Here is a 24,483-nt window from a genome sequence, read left to right as displayed (position 1 = left end):
AAAATAATAACACCATACATTACATATAAGCCAAACATCTTTCCATTTTCAGGGACATCTGGATGTTTAACTGTACCTGTGTTCCTTTTAAACAATTATTTTAAACAACAGGCCCTGACCCATGCCTGGAGTCACTGTCTCCACTAGTTGGATTTCATATTTAATGGCACTTGTTTTAGAATAATGATAACTGTGAAATATTACTTGGTTTTATTCCCCTCATAGCATTTGTGTTCTCTCTCAAGCAGACACCAGAGTCAGGATTCTACCAAAAAAAAATATTTTTGTCCAACTACAGAATATGGACTTTTTCATAAAATAAATGCATAAACTGCACAGCTAACTGATATCTTTATTCGAAAATACTTCAAGATACTTTAAGTAGGAACAGTGCCAGGCTAGGACTACTGGTTGTTTACAGAGGTGCCAAACAACCTGGAAAGCAGTAAAATGTACCATCATTTCCTACCACTGTTGTGCACTCTGTATTGCACACTAGGTAGTATCATCTAGCACATAGAAGCTGCTAAAGATTTTGGACAACAGTCATCAAAAAGAATGAACCCAGTACTATGATTTGTCAGGCTGAAAAAACACACTACTGCAGTAGCTCAAAAGTAAGAAAATACAAAGCATAAGATAGTCATTATTCAAATGTTGGGTAAACCTGGTAAAACAACCGTCCCTACCCTGTCTGTGGATATTCAGTTACATTCTCTGACTCTCACGGTTTTAAATCTTTTCTTAAGCTGACAGCATTATGAAGGGGTTTAATAAACCTGCAGCTTATCAGCATAAAAGGTAACTACAGTACCTCAAAACAATAATAAAATAGATCTTAAAAAAGCCAGGAAGCCAACCAAAGGGTGAACCAGGGGCCTCCAGGACTCCCCCAGCGCCTGGATCTTGGGCAGACAGAGGTGTCCCCAGCAAGGTTATTCTAGAATAAAGTCTCCCCCTGGCGGATCTCTCACATAATAAAAGCTCCATCAAATAATTGCATAATATAAGAGGTAACAATTTCAGAGGCAAGTAGAAACATGCAATGAAATCATGGTACATGGTTTACAACTCAACAGGCTTGATCCCACCTCAGGCAAGACAAGTTGGTTTTTTATAAGATCCCTTATGATTTTGTGATAAATTCATTTGAAAGACACTACAACCCTCAAAGTAATTTAATTCTTTCCCATCTCCACATATGTTCATTATGAAGGTTGGTTTAGGGACACCCTCCACCTGCCCAAGCCCAAAACAGTAAATGCTTGAACTATTTAGGTAAAAAATTCCAATTCCTAACTCTTTATATCTAATACTTATTAAAAAGTATATAAAATACTGTGAGATCCAACCTGCTATTTTAAGTGCACAAAGTTTAATACCCTGGGAAAAAAAAGTTTCATGCCAGAACAACTTACTGTGTCTCAGAGCTTAAGGAGCTATAGCACTATTTGCAGAATGAGTCTTCCTCAAACACTTCATTAACTACACTGTTCTCTGATCTACATTAATTTAAAGGGATCACAAAGATTTCTTTGCATATGATGATTTACATTAGCATAAAGAAATCATTGCGATCACGTAAATTATCACATTGATCTCAATGCTCTCAAGGTATTTAAATGTGGTTCTAATAAATCATAGATTTTGTCTGCAAGATTGATTTTGATATGGGTTTTTTCTTTTCTAAGAAACAAAATCCTTGATGGCTTGAAATATTATTCAATTACATATGTGACAAATTCATATTTTACTCGCAGTACCAACTGTTGAGTCAATACTGGGTAGAAAGCTTTCTAACTATCCAGAGACATGTTCTCACATTCATTTCAGAATAGTAATATAATAGTTAAATATTTTATTTCTTGCAAGTTCTGGAAGAGTGTTAGGTTTCCTGCTTTCATTAACACTCTCTTATTTGTATGCAGTAATTGCTTTAAAAATATTAGCATTGTAATTTCTTGCTAGCACTATGATAAATCAACAGAAAGTCTTATCCCCATGCCTCTGCACAGAAGAGCGTAATTCTGCCTCCCTCGATGCCAGTGAGAAAACCTCTTTAATTTCAGGATTACAGTCAAAGAACTCACGAAAGATGTTAGTTTGACAGCCTGGGACTCCTGTCCTTTCTAACTGCTGAACAGCTGCAATAACTAAGCAGTGCTACACTCTGCCAGTACGTGGCTGTGAGAAGCAACAGCTCCTCAAAGTAGAAGGGTAGCTGCTACTTCTCCATTTCAGTCCTTGACCTTTCAATAGTAACCATCAGCAAACCATGTTTTCTGTTCCAGATGTGGGAGCTTTTAGAATATAAACATCTGGCTATTGGGAACAAAAAGAGATGTTATTCATTCATTTCAAACGTCCACCACCAACGACTGCTGTTGCTCTGGGACATGCAGAGGCAAAATGCCAAGAATCAATGTCTGAATTGACTGCATTTCTGAATTTTCTTGGTTTAAGAGTTCAGCTCAACAAGAACAAAGTTTGCGCTGCTAAACTGCACAAGGCTGCTAAAGCTGAGAACATGGGTTCTGATCTCTGCTGCTTGACTTGGGAAAAACAGGGCTTGCAGAAACCACGAAGGCAAAGCACTAAGAAACAAAACAGCACAAATCTGACCAAATGACAAAAGACTACAGCAAAAAGACTATTCAACACAGTAAAAAGAATATTATGTATTTTGGCTGTATTTTTCAGAAACTGCCTGCTTATCTTGACAGGATGATTGAGAAACTACAATTCTTATTGAATATAAAATAAAAGGAGGAAAATTATTGGTAATTACAATACTGCAAGATCTATTTCAAAATCATTGGTACTTTACTAAGCGCCTTGATTTTCTGGCAAACAGTCTCCATATATGATCACCCAGCACTGCTAAACGAGCTGTACTGTTCACAGTGACAGACATTTGTAATATATAGTATCTCACAATGTAGACAACTGTCAAATTCTATCCCTGAAATATTTATACTACCTTATGACAGTTCCTGTGTGTGTCAATACTCATATTTTAATTATGGATTTATAATAACATCAGTACTTATCAAATAGCTTTTACATATATGTGCATGCTTACTCATATTAAATACATCAGAATGGGTACACCACCAAAAACATGACACATCTCCCCATTAAAGCTAACTATGGGATCCAGGAACAAAGTCTTCCTGAAGTCAAGAACCTGTTTCAGCTCCTAGATCTGAATGATCTAGGCATTAACCTCCCATAACTGTCATTCATGCATGAACACATTCCAAGGATGAATTTAGTATAATGGTCATTCAGCTTCAGGTCATTCAACCTGACAGATAATCCCAAGATTCTATGTGGGAAATTAAGGAAGCTATATTGTGAAAATCTACCATCCGCTGTCATTTCACTCTGACACCTCTGTGCCATCAGAAGAACATGTACCATTGCTGAAGTCATTCGTCCCTTACCCTTCCCAGCCCATTATCCTCATACAACAGGTACTCTTCAACTTCCTCCAGGCCTCCGTTCCTTCAAGTATCACTCCCTTCTCACAGCTACAGAATTTTATCTTGCTCTCTTCTTGCCACTCTCCTAATAGTCGTTAAAACCTCCCCAGTTCCTTCATTTTCTCCCACTTTGGGATGGACTTTAATGCTGTATGCTATTCAAGCTGTCTTCTCTGTATTCTCCATTGTTCCACCCCAAAAAATAAAACATGTTCTCTGAAAATATTTCACCATTTCTCAGTTCTTGCAATCTCTCTCCCTCTTCTCATCATCACCGATCCTGTATCCTTCTTTTCCAAGCCCTTAATGTCTGTGATTATTTTGCATTCTCCACTTTCATTTCTGCAGGAAACCTATGTACTCCGGGATTATAAATCCATGTTAAATATACAGGTCTGTTAAATTACTAAAACACATACACTATTAAAAGTCAAAGCTCTTCTCTCCATCTCCTTATGGTAATACAGTGTCCTCACTCCCCTGTAGACCACAGTGACACAGCTCTCTGCATGATCTCATGTGCATTAAAATAAAAAGCACGCTGGGAACACAGCAGGGACTGCACAATCTTCTTTCTGACCCACAGAAGTTATGTGGAAAAGTTATTAAACCTTCAGCAGAGTATTACTGTGAGGTATGAGCTACATCAAATGAAATTCAGAAATGGAGTATCTGTGAGGTTTGGGCCATATTATAATATATTAAAAAAGAGTATTATCTTTCTCCAAAACACAGGGAAACACTAAAATTACTCTGGAAAATAAAAAACACAGAATAATGATTTTAAATATGTTCTATTAATGAGGGGTGTTCAGGACTCAGAAGAAACCAACATAAGGAGTTATGGTATCAGAGGGGCTATTCACATAAACAACCTAAAAAACTCCCATAGATGCCTTTTCAATTATTACTACTTACAAAAAAAATTATAAAAGAAAAAGTGCATATATATATCTACACCTCATCACTACAGTCATGTTCAAGAAGAACAGAAGAATGATGAGAGAACACTTCAACACAGTAGGAAGCCCCATGGCCAAACTTGCTTTTTCTACACAGACATGACGCTTGAGGATTTCCAGAAGAATCATGTAAGAAAACAAATAAAGCCTACAAGGGACCATCATGAGCTATTTTTCTGTGTTAAGAGCCCTACAGATAACTCTTGCATAGAAAGTGAAGCCAGAAGGAACAATAAAAATCTCTGTATATCAAAGTCACTAGTCTTCACACAGTGCCTCTAAACTGAGCCCAGTAACTTGTTTGACAAACATATTTTTCAGAAAGATGTCAGTCTGGATGTGAAAACATAAAGTTGAGAATCCTCATTTTCTGTGCTTATTTTTTACAGTAGATTTTTACTGCAAGAAGTGTGTGTACTAAATATTATCTGGGATTTTGGCAGAGGGGGTCCTTGGAGTTTCCAGGTAAGCGCAGCAAACTGAACACAGCACAAGAACTAGAGCAATCTGCCTTCTGAGAAAATTACTGAAACTGAAGTATATCTTCAGCATGGATGTGCCACCTTGTTCACTTTATCTCATTACGTCTGTCCTGTGAGATATCAAAGCTTAGGCTGTCTATCTCTGGTAAACGGGTATTAGGGTCTGATAATCCAGCCTCCGAATTCCTGTGTCAAGGGGAGGGACATCATTCTGTTCACCATTAAAGAGATGCCCCCAATTTCTAGAACAGAGACTATGGCTGACAACTTCTGCTTCCCAGGGGGAGGATGAAAAGGTCGTTTGTGCAGGAGATACAGTTCTCTTGGTTTCCCAAGACAAAATGAGCTAAGAATAAACACTTACCTACTGACTTTTCCTTCCAGCAACTAAACTTCCTTCTTTAACCCTTCTCAGCATCATCATAAACATACATTTGTAGCGTACCTCTAGCATTCATCACTAGAAACAAAACACTTCACCCTCCATCTTCTACAGGTCAAGGGAGGAGATGACCAACACTGCACACAGGCCTAACAGCAGGCTGGACACCGGGTCCTGACCCGGTTAATCCATGCGCACAGGGCCAGGGGCAACGGCACGTGTAGGAGCCAGCCCTGACAGCAAGATAGCCAGGCCAACGCGATCCCTGGGAGGATAGCCGGCGGGCACGGAAGAGAGCTCTGCAGGTATGGGGCAGGTTCCCCCTTGGAAGGAAAGGGCAGCCCCACGACCGAGGCTCACCTTATGCTCCAGGACGCTGATGTAGCCCTCGAGGAGGCCGGCCCCGACGGGGAGCGCCGGATGGTGCTGGCCGCGTCCCGGCGGGCGACTGGGCACCGCCGCCACCTGCTGCTGCCTCCGCCGCGGCTCCGGGCGACCCCCGCCGCCGCCGATACCGCCGTACATGAGCAACAAGCTGGTGCACATGGTGGTAAGCGCCAAGCAGACGGCCAGCCCGTGGCGCTGCGGGGGGCAGAGAGAGGCAGCTCAGCGGGGTCCCCTGCCGCGGACCCAACCCCGCGCACCGCCGCCCGCAAGTTTCATGCCACCGGAGATCCGGCAAAGTGCGAGGAGAGAACTGGGGAATCTCCTCGTTCCTCCTCCTGCCCCCTCCCCACCCCTGCTTCCTCGCTTCTTCGCCCCTTCGTGTGCCCAGCTCCCCCGCGCCTCTCATTCCCATGCAGCCGTCTCCCGTCGGGCATCTCATTCCCGCATTCTAACGACTGTTGGGGATTATAGCGTTTTCCCCCCACACACCCCGCGCGGCTACCTCCAACCTCGTCCTTTAAGCATATCGGTTTTCTATCCGCTCCTTAAAACGCGCACACACACACAAAACCCCCAAACAGCGAGCAACACGAATAAAAGAAAGCAAGCGGAAAGTTCTTCGCCGCCGCCGCTGCCGCCGCTGTGGTTCTGTGCTTTGCGCGATCCCGGAGCGCCGCGGGGCTGCAGCCCAGAGGAGGCTGGAGCGTGTGCAGGGGGCCCGGGGCAGCCCCGCGCCGCGCCGCTCCTCCCCGCTGCCGGAGCCGGGATGAGCAGTGCCAACAATGCACTTACCATCAGGGTCTTCATTTTGTGCGCCTCCCGCTCCCCAGCCCTCCCGCTCCCCGCTAGGCTCGGCATGGCGGGGAAGCCGCAGACATGGCTCGGCCAGGGAAGCGCCGCCGTGGTGGGGATTACAGGGGAATTACACCCGGCCGGACCCTCGGAGCCTGCCAGAGCCGGGTCCTCGGCTGCCCCGCCTGCCTCCGCCCCCTCCTCCGCCTCCTCCTGCCGGCGCAGCGGCGGCTCCAGGGCCGGTGGAAGTTAACTTCTGCCTCCCGCTCCGCCGGCGAGCCCCGGGCGGGGATGGGGGTTGGCGAGCAGCGGGAATGGCCGCGGCAGGTACCGCGCGGCACCGTCCCTCCGGCCCGCGGTGGGCGCCGGGCGAGCGGGCAGGGTCGGGGCAGGGGCTCCCTCCCTCGGCCCAGGCTTCTGTCCTGCTGGTAGCACCGGGGCACGACCCTCACATGATGTTCTTTGTATTTTTCCCTGCCAGAGAATTCGTCGCTCTCTCGCCGCCAACTGGGTCTCCCGAGGCTGGCGGCGTTCAAGCAACTCTTTATAAATTCACGTTAGTAAAAAAAAAAATAAAAAAAAAAAAATAAAAAAAATCGACGCCTTCAACTCCTTGTGCAGCGCTGACACCGCCCTCTGTCACACAACCTGCCCCAAGCCATAAAAACCGGTTTCAAAACCTTTTGGCAGAACACCTCTTCGTTTTTTAACAGTAAATCTCACAGGCTTGCTCCCCATGACGTCTTTCTGGTTTCTGAGGACGGACATTTTCCCACCCCTAAGCAGCCTCCCAAAGTTTTTTATTATTTCTTTCTTTGTATTAATGGTGTACAGTTCGGTTCTGAAAACTTTATCAGCAGGTCTCAAATTACACAGATTTCTTGCTTTGGGAATTCCACATTTATACATGTGCCCCTTCAAAACAAGCCATTTTAATGTTGATTTCTTACGGAGTTATTAAACTGACAGCATAGCATTAAAAAGAAAAATCATCTATCTCCTAATCATGAAGATATTTTTCTTGAAACTACTGATGGAAATAATGGTTCTAATAGATGGCGTCTCATTTAACCTATAACTATATAACATTAAAGATTACATTAAGGAGAAAACGATCAGGAGGCTAACTCAACCATGGTCACAATAGCAGCTTTCTCAAGGCTGGAATTGCCATTGACATCCATTTTTTATTTTTACTAATTCACTGGAGGACTAACAGTGAAACAAATGTCATCCCTAGCACAGGCACAGTATGCAGCATTCAGTGCCTTTTAAGAAACGAAAAAGAAACAAGAACATCAGGGGACAGCACAGTGAACACGCTTCATCATTCCAGAGAAGAATGCCATACTGCACACAGGCTTGCTATTTATTCAGTTTGTGGGTTTGGTTTCAATAGTACCAGTTGTTAAGACAAACGAAGCAATATAAGAAGAATCTTATCAGGTCTTGGTAATTCTTTATTAGGAGATTGCATTTGACACTCAAATTAGTGAAACAAAGGGCCAACTTGATGAATCATTGAAAGCAAATTATCTGTGGCTCTCCAAGGCTTCCTGCAAGAGACTACAAATGGCAACTCCTGCATTTTATAGTGCTGTTTCTCAAAGACCAGCAAAGAGGTTGCTGGTGACTGACCTTTCTAAGCCTTTCTAATGTATTTTGCCATGCCAAAGTGAAGCATCATTTTTATGATTTATGCTAGTGGCTGTATGTTAGACAGCTGTTACACAGTATGTGAGACCAAATTCATTAAACTTGTGGGTTTTGGTAGAATAGGCTGATTTAAAAATCTACTGATAAAGGAGAGAAACTAAATTTTCTAATTTAATGCTTGACTTGAATAATGTCCAGCTTTCTGCTCGTCAAATATTTAATTAGATTGCCATGATGGTCATAGACAGTATTCTTGGCAGTCAAATGCTCACTGAAACAAATACAGTAGTGTAATGTAAATCCTACAGAGATTTTTATGCGTAAGTATGGGAACTTTAGAAATCATCTGGAAAACAGCCCAGCTATTTAATTTAATTTTAAATTCCCATGAACTAGTAGTTCTAGCTATCTGGAGGTTTGTCTTTTAACACTGTTGGAGTCTACATACATGTAGATACACACCTGTATACCTAACAGTTAGACTTGCAAAAAGGAGAAGACGATAGGTTGAACTCATAAGGGTTGAATCAACTTGGAAAAGAGTCAATACAGAGAACATCTTAAAGTCCATCTGACTTCTTGCTTCAACCAACTTATTTTCAATATGCAAGGGATATTGCACTGCCTGTGCATTTCTATTCCTCTTTAGAGCTAGGGGTATAGACAGATTAAAACATAAACAGCTGCTTTCTCTAGTCCAGGATAGATTTTTCAACAAAGTCTGAGGATAACATTTCATCTGCATGGGTAGGAGCGGGTTGTCCCCTTTTCCAATCTACCCCTCTCGTTTCCAGCTTTCTGGCAGCTACAGGCTGACAAAACAGTCTAATGATATAAAAATGTGCTTGTGGCAACTTCTGGAGGACCTAAGATGCAAATGACTAAAATAAAAATCCATGAGTAGAGTAAGAAAACCATGTAAGAAGTAGTGATGCAGACAGAGACAGACTTCTTAAAACTGACAACAGACTTGGAGCAACAGAGCTCTTTCACTGATTCCTAAATAAAATTGCTCAAACACCAACTGACCCTGAGCTGTCTGGATGAATGGAACTACTATCTTTTTATAATGCATTTTAACCCAGGTTGTCTTTCAGAGATTTCATTGTATAGATATAAAACACCCTTTCAAACTATGGCTGATTTTCATGAGGCTGATCTAGAGACAACACAGCATAATCTACACCTTGATATAATGAAGGGAATGAGTACTCAAGTGGAAGAGACTCTTACTCTTCGTCTCTGCCAGTCCATCTCAGCAACTGGTGGTAGCCAAGTTGTACAATGGAAGTTAAGGTGAAGTCAATGGCTGGTATTTCTGCTGATGACCCAGATGATATTTGCCAGGACGTTTTTCCTGAGAGCACTGGATACTACCTGTGTGAGTCCAGCAAACCCTGCTCTGGACCTTGCTGGCCCTCTCTCCTTCCCTTGCTAACCAGAGGCAGGGTGGTTGTGGTTGCAGTCAGTACACAGAATGCCTACAAACTGGAAGCTGGAGCTACTCTTCAGCCCTGTCACCTCCTCAGAATGAAAGCCCAGACAGTCTTAAATGTTTTATTATTTTGTGACTCATTGATGGCAGTGTGACTCCTTTGCTGCAAAAAAAAAAGAGGATGTTTTAGAGCTCTGTTTTAGATCTGTGCCCAGTTTTAAAAAGGGTAAGAAAATGAAGGTTTTGTTTATCTACTAAGCTTCACAAAGAGTGAGGAAAAAAAGGGATCTGTGTGATATAAGTAGTTAAACTCTAGGTGAGTTCTGCCTCTTAGTCTGCAGGAGTGCTGAAAGCACTTAAATACATTCCCATCACGCTATGTGTATGAAGATGTTTTTCAGAAAAAATATTGGTGATAGAAGTGCTTAAATAGAATGGAGGGAGGGGGGAGTTTAACTGTATCAGGACCACTTTGGTATCCTTATGCCTTTGAAATGAAAAGTCTGACTTACCAAGATTCTGTAAGTGGCTAAGCATAAGAAAATATTTGTTCAAACTATAAAATTAGTCTAAAAGTGATTCCTGTTAAAGTTGCATTGTTTTATCATTTCCATTGTTCTCTGTGGTCTGTGAAGCCTTGGATCTGTCTCCTCAAGAGTAAAATCCTGGGCCCACCAAAATTAACTCCTATACATCTTTTAACTCTTTTTGCTGGTGCAAGGAGCTCACAAGCAAGTAGAAAGTTCCCAGTTCTAGTTCTGCAGCCTCATGAGTGTCCTGGGTTCAGCAGTAGCAGCCATTTTTCTCCATCTTGGTAGCTGGTGCAGTGCTGTGTTTTGACTTTCAGCCTGGGAACAGTGCTGATAACACCAATGTTTTCAGTTGTTGCTAAGTGATGTTTACCCTGACCAAGGACTTTGTGAGGCTCATGTTCTGCCAGGGAGGAGGGGAAGCCAGGAGGAAGCAGAGACAGGACACCTGACCCAAACTAGCCAAAGAGGTATTCCATACCACAGCACGTCATGCCCAGTATATAAACTGGGAGCAGTTACCCAAAAGGGCTAGGTCACTGCTGGATGGGGTGAGGTATAGGTCTGCAGGTGGTGAGGTGTTGTATTCTCTTCCCTTGTTATTTCCTTTATCATTATTATTATTAGTGGTAGCAGTAGTGGTTTGTGTTACACCTTAGTTACTGGACTGTTCTTATCTCAACCAGTGGGAGTTACATTCTTTTCGCTTCTCCTTCCCATCCCTCTGGGAGTGTGGGGGAAAAAGGGCAGGGGGAGGAGTAGACTGCGTGGTTCTGATTTACAGCCTGGGCTTAAACCACGACAATGAGGTATTAGCTTAAACCACAGTCACTAGCATAGAAAAGAATATTGCTTGTCCTGGACCTCTAGCCAGTGATATTTGGGAGGATGGCTGGGAATGCCACTCTTCACGGGGAGAAGTAAGCATTTTTTGAAGAGAAAAATGAAACCAAAGATGCTACTAAGGAGGTTGGAAGATGATGAAAGTTTGTGTGAATTAATGGACAGAGGGGAGGCCAAAGGTATATAGGAAATGAAATATATCACACTGATACCACCTCCATGTGTTGTTTTATTATTTATGTATACATGAAATTTTAACCTCTTTTTCCTGAGAGAAAGGTCTGCATTTTTTGCATTGCAAACACAACTGGTACAAAACATTCAGCAGCCAGCAAAGTAATGAGCTTACACTATAGATTTTTCCAACTGCCCAGCAATTCATGAAATGCTTTTCAAAACTGGAAATATGCATTGAGGATTGGTCAAGAAAGGTAGAAACAATATTACAGATCAATCAATACTGTTTCTTCTTTATGAAAGCAGGCTGCTTTTGAACTTCTGACAGAAGCAAACAGTGATAGATGCATGAAAAAAATGAAATATTGCATGAAAATAGAAGTGCAAATGAAAAACAGAAGGGAGAAAATAGTGAGATAAGATCTGCTGAATCTGCTGTTTTTGGGGTTTTTTTTTTTTTTTTTGTTTTCTTAGTTTTCTCCCCAGTCGAGGAAGTATAAATAAAAGTATTGGATGTTTTAGAAAAAAATCTGTCTAGCTCAATTGAATGGACTCATTTGCTTTAAGACCACATGTGAAACACCATATTTCATTCTAATCAGTTTTGCGTGGGGGAGGGAAAGTTAAGCAAGGCACATCCTGCAGTATACGGCACACTCAGAGTTCCATGTCTAAATTCAGAAACTTTGAAGGTTAAGAAAATAGCACAGGGGGCTGTGGATGGGGGTATCCAATACCACTTGATCAAGCCAACAGGCATGACCAGAAACCGTTCTTCATGGCCTTTTGTTTTACCATCCACCACCAAAACGAAAGAGCATACATAATCTCTATAAACAGACCACAGATTTAAGAAATAAAGCAACCAAGGACAAGAGATTGGATACATTTGAATATTCTGGGGGTAACTTTGCTGGAATAAAAAAGATCTCCACAGGGTCCCGAATAGCTTGGCTTTCATTGTGTGCATGTCTGCTACTTTTCAGAGAAAAACTATACCAATCGGAAGTCAAACTGTTAAATAGAAAAGAATTTCTAAACTAAAAAAGTTACCAAGCAAATATCAGACATGAAGGAAAAAAGGAAACAAAGAAGGATAAGTGCTTATTATGGATTGGTTTGCAGTTCTTTGTGTATTATTAGAGAGTCGATAGAAACTCTCCTGCTATTACTAAAACAAACACAAACATCACTTATGATGACAGGCTGAACAACAGCTGGCAACAAGGGGATCCATTACCATCAAACTGAAAAGGCACAGTCACAGAATCAAGTAAAGTCCTACAGTGGTCAAGCTATATATAGCTTTGGTAATAGCTACTGTTCTTATCTACAGGTTTATAGAAACCAACTTTACTATTCATATAGCATATCACTATATAAGCATATATGCAAATGCAGAGCCATCAATCAGTTAATGTACAGTGTGAGAATAGCTGCCAGTGACTCCTGTCATAGCTCAGCAATTTCATGCTCGTGTCCTGTGTGCTTCTAAAATTACATGTACTTCCATTTACCCAGTATACACCAGACACAGCTACCTAAATGAAGTCTGGGGGATTTGAGCTTACTGCTGAGAGGTTCTGAGTATTGTTTCCCAGGGAAAGTGAGAGGGATTGAAGGAGGGTCTCTGCATTCAAGTGAGCTGCATGTAACAGCATTGGTTCTAGCCATTTGCAGATTCATATGGGCATAGATTGCTACTAGGAAATATCAGAGATCATGGGCCTGGGGTGCAGTCATTTTAAAGGTATGGAGATAGTGACCATATTTATATGGCTTGCTTAGTTGCAACTGGAGATGAAATCTGGACCTAGAAGAAATCTGGCTATGGAATTATTTCCCATGTCCAAATCTGGGACTGCAAACCACCCTAAAAAACTCTTCTATCCAGGATGAGTAGCATTGTAGGAAGTAGCCTGAAACAGTGGGAGAGCTTCTCCACTGCAATAGATACCTAACTGAATGCTTCAAAGCAGCTGCTAAAACAGATGGATAGCCCTCCTTTGCAATGTGCTGTGTCCTTATTTAAACATTTCTGCCATATTATTGATATTTGTCACTTTTAAACAAATACAAAAACAAGTCTTCTCTCATACAGGATAGATGTCTTGGGTGTCTACTGGCAACTTCAATTCATGGATTACAGCAAATCCATGGCTATGTACACTCATTTTTTTTTTTTTCTTACATTTCAGGGCAGAGGACCAAGTTCAGCTCAGCTGCAGAGCTGGATCCAACATTTCCTGCAGCAGCTGTACCCTCCTTTCTTTGAACTGCTATTAATACTTGTTATCACATTCCCCAGCCTCTGTCACTACCACCTGCCTCCTGCTTTTGAGTCAAGTGAGAGAACTTTAAAAAATCCTGTACTTTTCCCAATCACGGTTAAATATTTTATTCAAGGTTATGATTATGTATCTATTCTCTCCCATAAACTATAGTGCCAGGAACATACAGACTCCATTTTTGTTGCAGTGCTTTGACTGCCTTCTGATTATTTCCTTGGTGGGAATTGCACTTGGCCTTTAGTTTTGCTGAGTTTCTCCAGAGACCAGATCATTCTAATCGAACACTCATTTGTCTAATTGCTTTATTTTCCCTTTTTGCTTGTGATTTATTTCAGTTTAGATGGGATTATTTTATTTCTTCTTTCTCTACAATCGTGTCTGTTCATATGGTAAGTATCTAATTTTATTTGATACCAAAGGCCCCCAAATTCTGTAAGGTTTGTTCAGTTTTTCTTGTGATCAGTACTTCAGATGTGAAGCTAAGCTCTGTTTGGCATGTGCTGTTGTTGTCCTGAGTTCAAATAAATGAGGCCTTAGGCCATTTATGGTTTAGACCATAAATTCAGATGTCAAAGGAACAGGTGGTAACGTGACACAAGCTGTTCTTGCTCATTGTATGAGTTTCCTCTGCTCAGTGTCCTACTGCTTCATCTCTGTCACAATCCCAAGTCACTCTCCAACAATGGTTGCTCCATTTTGCCGGGTTCAGTTTCTGTCCATTGATAAATGAGAGCTTCCCTGCTTCTAAGCAATATCAGTCTGTGGAGTTTGGAATCCAAAAGCATACCTATACTGGCACATTAACTTGGGCACAGGAGCATATTACTGTGACTAAAGCCTTCTAGGATGAAGCTGGCTCACATCACCCGGCTCGGAGCCTGTGCAGAGGAGCTCGAGTCCATCTGCACATCAGCTCCAACTCACTAGCAGTCTGCTAGTTTGAAGCACTGTGGTTTGTGGTTCAAGAACTTGCAAATAGTAGTGAAGAACAAAAGCTTACCAGAGAAGTGAAAACAACAGGAATGATGCATTAGCATAAAATAATGCAATAGCTGTTCAGTCACTGATTTGGGAGATGTTTTTTGTACACAATTTGATATCCTGCTGGTGAGAAAGTGCGGACAATATTGGACTTTCTTCCTAAGTGAGGAAAGAAGCAATTATCTGCCAGTTTTGTTTGTGTAGCTGGCTCAATCATTTTAATCAACGAAACTACTGACTTGGTCTGTTTCTTTAGGATCCTCAAAAAAATTTATCCTAAGCACTATTCATCTTCAAGCATTGTCTACACACTATGTAGTCCTCACAAAATACATGTGGCCTCATCCCTATTTACAGAAGATAGTTCTGTAATAAAGGTAAGAAATGCTGGACACTCAAATCCAGTTAAATATTCATAGCTATGAATATTTAGTATCTTGGGTACTGAAGCTCATGAAGCCTGAAGTTAGGCACTGAAAATTAGAAGCCTCTTTTGGAAATCTGAACCTTCTTGACTTCTCAAAAGCAAGTGTTCTTACTTCTCAGCATCACTTGAGGACTGGTGTGATAGCAATGTCTCCCTTCTCAGCTTGTAGTTAAAAAAGTCCCAAACAGAACTGGGCAGAAAGCGACCTCATACAAATGCTGCCTTGGAACATTACTTGACTGTTATTCTGCACATTTCTAGCTACTGTAAGTTACAGAATCTCACAGTCTCTCATGAGCGGTTATCAAAAGCTGATAAGACACATTGGAGCCTAACGGGCCATTGGAAAAACAAGTCTTTCCTTCACTCTTCCCAAAAGATAAAGATGGACTATGCACAGGCTCATTTAATGAGAAACAGGACTGGCCTTTATTAGCATATGTGCTAGACATATGGTCCAGCTCTGGTTTTAAGTTTCCTTTTCTCATCTTCTGTAGGGACTTTGCTCAGCCCTTTTTGCTTTGCACCATCTCTCTAGCCAGCAAGGTACAAGAACCTACAAGAAACTATGCAGAGCTGAGCCAGAAATGTCCAGGAGCCCCTGATCTCTGCAATACTTTCAAATTACCCTTACTGATTTTCCCAACACATTACACCTTCAACTAACCTTTCTCAAATCCCCCCATCCTCATCTTCAAGTAGATACACCTTCACTTATTCTTATTTTCATTCTGTTGTTATTTGTTTTGTTTTCTGTTTTGTTTTTTGGGTTTGTTTTTTTTTTTTTTTTTGTTTTGTTTAGGCTTTGTTGTTTTTTTTTAATCTGTCCTTTGTCCAGTGACTGAATATCTGGAGTAGGTCCTTCCTGGTTACTCTTTCCTCCACTCTGCCATGTACTTAGCCAATCCAGGCAGAGCTCCATAATATAACTGGCTAATGGTGAGTCTGCTTGGCAAGTCACTTTTCAACAGAGCATGGGGTGATTGCTAGCACAGCTACTTATCTGTAGATATATTATTACAGCATGTCTTTTTGATTAATTAGGAATGCAGCACTGTACTTTTAGTTTCAGAGTCTGGGCATTATTAACTAACATACAGAAGAAAGAGTGCCCTATTCACAGCTTTACATATTTGAGGGTGAAAGAGAAAGGGGAAGAAATTAGTGTGACAGAAAGAATATATGCAGCAAATATGGATACAGCGCAGTGTGGGAAGAACTTTGAGGAGTATGTCAGGAATAAACAAGGTCCTAGACATCACCGCAGGCAATCAGGAAGTCAAAAGAGATATTAAGAAACGTATTAAGTCTGATCTGCACAATTTCACTCACACAAGCAGAAAAGATAGCTTTGGGGCCCAAAGGCTGACCTGGGCTGCTGACATTTCAAGCCAGCTAATTAGGATTTAGCAAAGGAAGTAGAAGATAGTACACAGAGAAAACATGGTATGCAATGGCTGCTCTCTGACCATGCCAAATTTAAGGGAAATACCATTTCTAGATCATAAATAGAGAAACGGTATAAAGAGAAATAACATCTCTGCCTCATGCTGCTTGGAGCTTGAGACCCATTAAGAGGGAGACTGTATTCAAATCTGGGTGATTAAAGTATATTCCTAAATTGAACCCTAAATATTTCTGTATAAGGATGTTACTTCTTAGCATGCTGTGCTATCTTGAAAATACAGCTCTGGTCTAAGCTGCATCTTCATCTTATCTTCCATCTCACCCAAAGCTGCTTAGTCTTTGTTTACACGCTGGCTGACCTTTCACATTTCTAGTCTATTGCTATTGAATTGTTCATAAATCTTGTCATCATTAGACAAGGTTAGCCTTCACATTTCAGAAAGGGAACACCTTTCTGCAAGCTGATGTTGGCTGGTTTTGCATCTTTGTAACACTAGATTATGCAAACCGGGTGCTGACCAGCAGATATTCTGCAATGCCAGGGTGCTGATTGTGGCAACATTAAAACAGACTAAACCATACAGGAATACCGGTTACATAGATCTATTTTACTCCTAAATGCAGGTATTAACAAATTGGCAAAGTTATTGGCCAATTGATTCAAAGTATAAGAATTAAAATAATTCATCCTGAACAATGCGTAGTTTTATTTTACGTTTAGTACAGTAGGTTCACCTGCATGAATTTGCTGTGCTTATTTAATATCCTCTTTAAGATGAAAAATGATGCCAGTCCTGTGGTAATAGCATCTTTTGACGCTGAGAAAGCATTTCACTGGATTGAATGGCAGTTTCTCTTTACTATGATGGAAATTTTAAAATTTGCTGCGAATGTATTGCATCAGTTACACTGCTCTGAGCAAGGATGCATACTAATGTCACAATACTATCTCAATTTTGACTTTCGAGGGAGACTAGTCAAGGGTGCCCGCTGTTGGTGCTATTTTTGGTAATGGAAGCAAACCAGTCTTTAAAAGACTAGGGAGATTGGGTGGTGACTCTAAAATAGAATGTGTTAGAGCTGAGGGCTTGTATTTGCAGAACTGCCCTTTAAATGGTATCCCATTTTATTATACATTAGTAACCCTTTTGAGACTCTAAAACAGATTCTGCAGGGAGCTACATTTCCTAAACAACTTCCCAGATATTCAGTAGATGAGGATTCCTCTGTCTCCTGCCTTCCTGCTTCCCCCATGTGAAATGTCAGACCCTCTTCTATGATATTTTAAGATTCTTCCTGTACTGTTGTCCAGCATTATGCTCACTTTAATAACTCTGAGAGAACATCCTCCCTCAGTGGTGCTCTCTGGTACACATCAACCCTTACTTGAGCCTCTCCCATTCCTAGTTTCTCTTTCTGTTCTCTCACACACCAGATGAGCCTCTGGCAGATAGATGTTGGCAAAGACCCTTCCACTACCAGCTCATGTAGAGCTCTAACCTGTAACCTCCACACCACTCCCAATGCTACATGTTTGGGAAGCTAGAATTAGTCCCTATGGCAACAGAGAAATCAGCAAAGTACAGGTGAAATGCTGAGAGGTAGCCGATGAAACTAAGGAGCTGGTTCTAATTTATCACAGGCTTCTGTAATTAGGTGTAATCAGATCATCATTCCTTCTATGAAAAAGATTGCATGGCCAAGGAAATACATGTTTATGGTAGGACACAGGTGAACCAGAGAAGGTGGTGGGACATTTGGTTTGCCCTGAAATCAGCAATGTCTAACTGCCACTAGTTCTTGACATCCCTTGCCTTTCAGTAACACGGTAAACTGAGGTCTCTATGGAGGGAAAACCAACCTAAAAGTCCTAAATGCTAATTTTCCAGTCTCAAACCATAAACAGTGTTGCAGCTGAAGGACCTTTCTGAAAAGTCATTACTCTTATTCTCCTCTTATTTTTATTTGTGGACTTGTAACAGGTTTAAATATAGGGTGACGTAAATTAAATACACATGAAACCAAACATTTAGGAATAAAGCCGTTTCATTACAAAACCTGAGATTTCACTGTTTAGAAGTTAAATACAAAATCAGTAAATAAAGTTTAACAAATGTAAACTGAAAGGCAAAATGAACTCACTCTGATGAGTTAATGTAATTCCCTTATGGAATGCTAGTTTCCCTACTATAATTAATTTTAAACACTAAACCAGTATGTCTGGGTTTTGATAATTATAAAAATGCATTCATCCATGTCCTTGCAAATTATTAATATTTATCATAAGGAATATCCTGTTGACATTAAGAATCAAGGGAGACAAAGTTTTCAGCAAATTCTTACATAGCTTTACTAAAACAATAATTGAGTTTTAAATACCTGTGAGTCCAAGCCAAAGAGACATATAGGGCTAAATCCTTAAGCCTCCTTCCTAACATCAACCTCACAAATCACTCAGTCAAAACATGCACTGGACCTCAGGATCAAAGATTTGAGGACTGCAAGTGCGTGATACTGCCAAGTATCCTATGTGCTCACTTCATTCACGTTCCAATCCTGGGAGCCAAGAGTATCAAGTGTTCTAAAGGGATGAGGCCATAATGGTGTTATAAAAAGATTATAAAAGCCCCAGTAGTTCTCTTCCATTTCAGGGATAACTACTGATAAGGAAGCTGCATCATGACACTTTTGGGTTACTTCTCTGACATTTCAGCAACACTGATTATCAGTAGTTCTGTTCATGGATATTTTTAAGCCTAAGGCTTCACACTTGTAGGAACTCAAACTCATCATCACTAGCAATAAGAAGCTTCCCTTAAGTCAGCAGGAGTCAATGGGGGTTTTTGCTTCCATAGAAGCTGCTGGATCAGATGCATACCGTCTAGTTATATGTTGGCTTACTGGTTATGATAAACCTGAAAAGCAGGAACTGGTACCAAATATGAGGCACAGAATTTTGTAGTTCCAAAAACTTAGGTTCCATCTAAGTTTCTTTTCCATTAAAAATAAAAGAAGACAAAAATAAACCCCTCAAAAACCACTAAGCCCACCACTACCACAAAACCCCAAAACCCCACATATCTCAATAATTTCTGAAATGAAATCTGACCAGAATGTGCTTTCCTTCAAAATATACTTCAATCCAGATGCAGAAAATTGAGCCATTTAATAGAACAGCTGATTCTAACATATTCATTACGGTATGCATGTAGACATATCTGTATACACGAGTGTACACATTAAAACTTCCTTGCTTGATAGGTTAGCTCTTAAACTTCAGATAATTTGAATGAGTAAACAGGAACTCCCCCATAGTAACAGCAAGGATTACAATAGGAATGATCTACAAAACCTATTGTCCATCAGTTTCCACATTCATGAATTAGTGGACAAATGTCATACCCACAGATTAGGAAAAGGGAACTGAACATTGGTGGGACTATCAGGAAAACTTTACAACCTTTTTGTGGCTGATTCCTGTGGCAAACTGAAGGAGCTATGTTTTCAGGAGCTACCCAGAGTTTTTCTTTTTTCATTTTTGCAGAAGCAGAGCAGCTTAGCTCTGTTTGTGATGGGGGCTGTGAAAACAGATGAGACAGATCTAGATAAAACAAGATGTGTAGTCGTTATCCTATCTCTACTCAATGACTAAAGGAGGCAGGAGCCACAGCAATGTCAGCACAGGCAGATGTGCATTACTCCCTGTGCAGTGGTGACGCAGCAACCTTACACTTCTACAATGCAAATTAACTTACTGCAGTTTCATGTACTAATGGAAAGACAAACCGGCAAGTTAGGTAACATGCTAAATATACCTATAGACTGACCAAAGAAACTAATAGATTTACACTAATCCAAAAATATCTGAGGTATACAGGACAACCATCATGGTGTAAGACAAATGGAACAGCTGATGATGTTTTAAGGATGAACAGTTCTTGCCTCTGAAAGGGAAGAGTTTTAATTGGTTTGTGCTCTCTCATTTTGATCTGCCATTCCCAATTTTGTTCCCCTTGCTGGCCATCGAGAGAGGAGTGAAAAGAGTTGGAGTGTGTGATTGTAGGGTGTTATTTTTTATGTCAGCATTCTTCATTATTGAGTTGGCTGTTTATACTGCTGAAGTGTAATGTTGTGAAGCAGATGAGCTGGTAAGGTATGAAGGGTATTCTATAACCTTTGCTGTACTTTCAATTACCTTACAGTAACTTGGAATCCAGAAAGACTGCTCTGAGCAAAATCAAAATACAATAAGATAAACTCCATTAGGAACTGAAGCACTAGGGCTGTTATTGAAGGAGAGCAAAATCATCTAATTAATAGTTATTGCATCAAAATCATACAGCAGTTGCAGTAATGACACTGATGATATTGATACCATTGAAGATGGAGTTTAGTTCAGAATGGAAATGAGCAGAGTATTCATCTTCAACTGTATATTGCTGTAGGCAGTGGAAGGCCTCAGAGCTTCTTTGTTTTGCTGTTCTGTTGTTCAGCTGGTTGTCTTTGATAGTGCAGCTCCAAGCTATTAATATATACATTTACACAAGACGGAGCACGTTCATTTCACTGGAGCCCCATGGCTGACATTTGGCCATACTGAAGAATAAGCATTTATTGGATTTTATTCCTGCTGTTCAGTTTTTCAGTGACAGCTACATGTAGGTGGATAGTTATCTAAGGGGGTCTTCCAACTTCTTTATAATTTTTATAAGCCATTTCTCTCTGTTCTTTGGTTTGTGAAAGCTGTTGGCAGCAGGGAATGCCAAGTCCTGCATCCTGAGATAAGGTTTCATTCTCATCAGTATTTGGTTTCTGTTCAGGCTCCTGTTGATATGTTTTCTTTCTTTCACTCTACTGATGCATCTGTTTGGCTTGTGTTATTGTTCAGAAATAAACACATCACAAAAGTCTTCCAGTAACCAAGCTGATTTATGTAGGTAGATGAGGTCTTCATCGAATGTCAGGGTCAGTAAAGCTCCTGCCTGCTGTGATATTACTGCCCACTGTCTCACAAGCACTATTTATTAATATGAAATGTCAAATCCCAGAACAAGAACAAAAAACCCCACTGAATAGGACCAAAAGCTAACAAGGGAATGCAGAGAATTACCTTGGCATATACCTTGGGAATTCATCACAGTATTTTATGCCCATAACAGTAGCACTTTGATTCTGAATGGGTCATGCCATACAGCTAAGCTCAAGAGAGTCCTGTGATCAGAAGAGTCAGAGTTACATATCCTGGGTAAAGTCTTTTTTGAGTACCACTTAATTTGATAGCAAAATTATTCCTGACTTGAGCAGAGAAAAATATTTATTTCCTCGTCTCTCTCCAGACTTCACTCACTTGCCATATAAACTTCAAGGTTGCAATTGCAACCCCAGGTGGGACAGAGGTGCAAACAAGCATTCTAGGAGTTTACTCAGGTAAGTGACTCTGAAATACCCAGATGGACAAAAGTTTACCATACAAAGAGTATCACAGGCCTCCAGAAAAACTGTACAAACCAGCTATAGCACCTGTTTAGCTAGACACCTGCAGATTCTGCTAATTAAGGAATACTCCTCTGATGAAGATCTGGTGTAAGAGCTCTGAACTACCCACTTTCAGAAGAACTTGTTAAGAAAATGGTATCCACTCTAAGTACCTTCCTGGCTGCAAAGGTGGACACTTGTGATGGAGGCCAGCCTTTGGCTGTGTACCTTACTTTTTGCATCCCTCAGCAGCAGTAAAATGCTGGGTCACCTCGTGCTGAAACTCCTCCAAGCGAGTCTTATCTGTTGCCTCAGGAGCAAACTCACTGCTTGCTTTCTTTATATCTCAATTTATTTTCCCTAAAGGTAACACTTCAAAGCAGCAACTAACGTTCTGTAACCTTTTTATTGGTTCATCTTAACACCTGTTCATCCATTTACAAAGAGAAACTCTGTGCAGGGGAAGAATGTAAATATAGAAAGTATTGTAGTGGCCTGGACATATTCCCAGGCTTTACCATTAATATTTATGTTTAGTTTCAGGAATAATTGTAGGTTTCAGTCATTCTAAGTTGTGAATTTGTCCAATGACTTAAACAAGTTATACAACTTGTTGATGCTGCATATCATAAAAACTTCACAATCTTTTAGTCCAGAGCTGCTGACAGCACAGCTAACTGCTCCATTTCACCATGTATACATGCCACAAATCCTGAAAGTTCACTTTTCCTAGGACCTTCCTCTGCCATTCCCTGGCTTTTTTCATGAAAACTTTTTCATGCGTTTACAAGACTTGTCCAACAATTGGCATAGATCAGAAGCAGTCAGGACTGTTACTGAGAACATAACACAGCGGCAGAAGCAGAAACACTGAAAAATTCCATTTTCAAAGAGTGAGGATTTCCATGGTTGTTGTGGTTTGTAACCTCCAGTCCCCAGTTACTGAGTACAGGGGAACCTCTACCCAGATTCTCAGCACATCAACACACATAAGGCCATCAACTCCATATCACCTACCAGAATAAAACTTAAAGAAAATTCTGCTCTTTGCTTTCCCCTGAATAGGGAAAGCAAATCCTTCTCTTGTTTTTCATCAGCATTTCTGTCAGTAGTTTGTCTCACTGTATGTAGTCTTGCATTGACATGTTAGTATGTGGTCATTTGTTCATGATTTGGATTCAGAATGGCTGGCAGGTGTTCACTCTGGATTCCCCCAGAGAACCTGAGAAAAAGTTATCAGCTTTGTTGTTCCACTAGATTTATAGGATTATAGCTGAAATCAGACCTGGATTCAGGGAGTTTTTTTATCTCTAATCAGTAAGCAATGAAGAGGGCTAATATTGTTCATGTAATATGGGCACAAACTGTCTATAGGATACAAGAACATCATTCAAACAAGGAGTCCCAAACCTAGTTTGCTGGAAATATTTGCCAGGGGAATACTGAACCAGAACTCAAGAGATTTCTGTTCAGTTCTACAGCTCAACCAAACATCTAGTGTCTGAGTGGGGACAAATACTCTCACCTTGTCTATATAAGTGGGAATATTTTGTTTGATACAAGATTTACAAAATAATAATACCATATGCTGGCTAAGACAAAGTTTATGAAAGCCAAAGAAGTATTTAATAGATAGTGTTAAACTTTTAAAGATCTGTGCTCTCCCTCAAGACCTGTGCACAAGAGGTGCTAAAATCTGGCCTCCTTCCTGACACACTATGACTGAAGTAACATTCAAACTTTCCAAAGCTTCCTCTTATGTGAAACTCGGCAGAAGGGAAATATTCTTGCCTTTTAAACTTCTGTTAAGCTTCATTATACTAATTTTGTTAATTGGTTATTAAGTAGCTGATCCTAACCCTTCCTTTTAAGTCTACATCTGCTCTCATCACCATTTCTTACTATTTTATACAGTATTTACTTTCTATTATTTTTTTTTAGGGGGTATCCAATGCATTTATTTTGCTATTTTGCTGTGTATGCCCCTGCTTGACTGTTTTTTACCTCTCTGTGAAATACAGAACATTTGCTTGCAGAATAAACTTCATGAGTGAGTTGCTGCATTGAGTAGTATTTTTCCCCTTTCTTATGCTACCACATGCAGGGTGGCCATTCTGTCTTGCCAAAGTAAACTCAGCAAAGCCAAGGCTGCCAGCTAGCAATCTGTGTTTCGTCTGGCATTGCTGGAGCAAGTGGCGATGCGTATTATCTACATATTAAGATCATCCTTCAGAGTTAAAAACTGGCCATTAGAAAGCAAGGGTAAGAATGCACAAAAGTTACTCAAAGTAAAATGCTTTCTAAAAACTGCATCTGCTTTTATAAGAAATGGTAGCTCCAGGCACCACACACATCTTTTCATACTGGCAAACATAAGTGCAGACAAAGGTATAGTAAATGATTAGCAAGTGGAACCACCAGATCTGCCAAGAAATTGTGCACCTTGCCAAATAAATGCCAGCCAGTTTAGGCAGTACAGACACTGACTCTGGCCTTGGCACCTCTGAGCAGTAACCTTTGCCCTGCTAATAAATGGTAAAGCACAATGGCATTTTGGTTTACCAACATATGGTCAAGACCAGCAATATCTCAGTCCTCAAAAGGAAAACTCTCTCTTCTCTCTACTTCTCTATTCTTCTCCAATACTTCCCTCCTTTTTTAGAAAAATAATTTCATTTTCTAACTATCTAGCTAGTAGTATGCCCCTCTGTTACCAGTCATGAGCAATATTCTGTGCACTTGAGTGCACAACCATTTTAATGAGCTTTGGC

General features: G+C 40.7%; 1 protein-coding gene across 3 annotated transcripts in view; it reads right to left on the bottom strand.

The window, feature by feature from the left end:
• The window catches only part of ST6GALNAC5 (ST6 N-acetylgalactosaminide alpha-2,6-sialyltransferase 5), a 127,652-nt gene that overhangs the window by 67,080 nt on the left and 36,089 nt on the right, over positions 1 to 24,483 (bottom strand). The window contains exons 1-2 of one of the 3 annotated variants that reach the window (XM_061451528.1): positions 6,491 to 7,042; positions 5,672 to 5,893 (exon numbers count right to left, since the gene is read on the bottom strand). In XM_061451528.1, the coding sequence (XP_061307512.1) occupies positions 5,672 to 5,893; positions 6,491 to 6,556 (288 nt within the window). In that variant the 5' untranslated portion in view covers positions 6,557 to 7,042. Of the gene's footprint in view, positions 1 to 5,671; positions 5,894 to 6,200; positions 6,440 to 6,490; positions 7,043 to 24,483 lie in introns of those variants that run through there. The other 2 variants (XM_061451529.1, XM_061451530.1) reach the window with 2 other exon arrangements.

This window comes from Pezoporus flaviventris, unplaced genomic scaffold (genome assembly GCF_033815535.1).
Source record: "Pezoporus flaviventris isolate CSIRO_AGI_PZ_B2104156 unplaced genomic scaffold, CSIRO_AGI_Pfla_v1 ptg000013l, whole genome shotgun sequence".
Taxonomy (NCBI): Eukaryota; Metazoa; Chordata; class Aves; order Psittaciformes; family Psittacidae; genus Pezoporus; species Pezoporus flaviventris.
The sequence above is the reverse complement of the archived record's forward strand: the minus strand, read 5'-3'. Positions and strand labels throughout refer to the sequence as shown.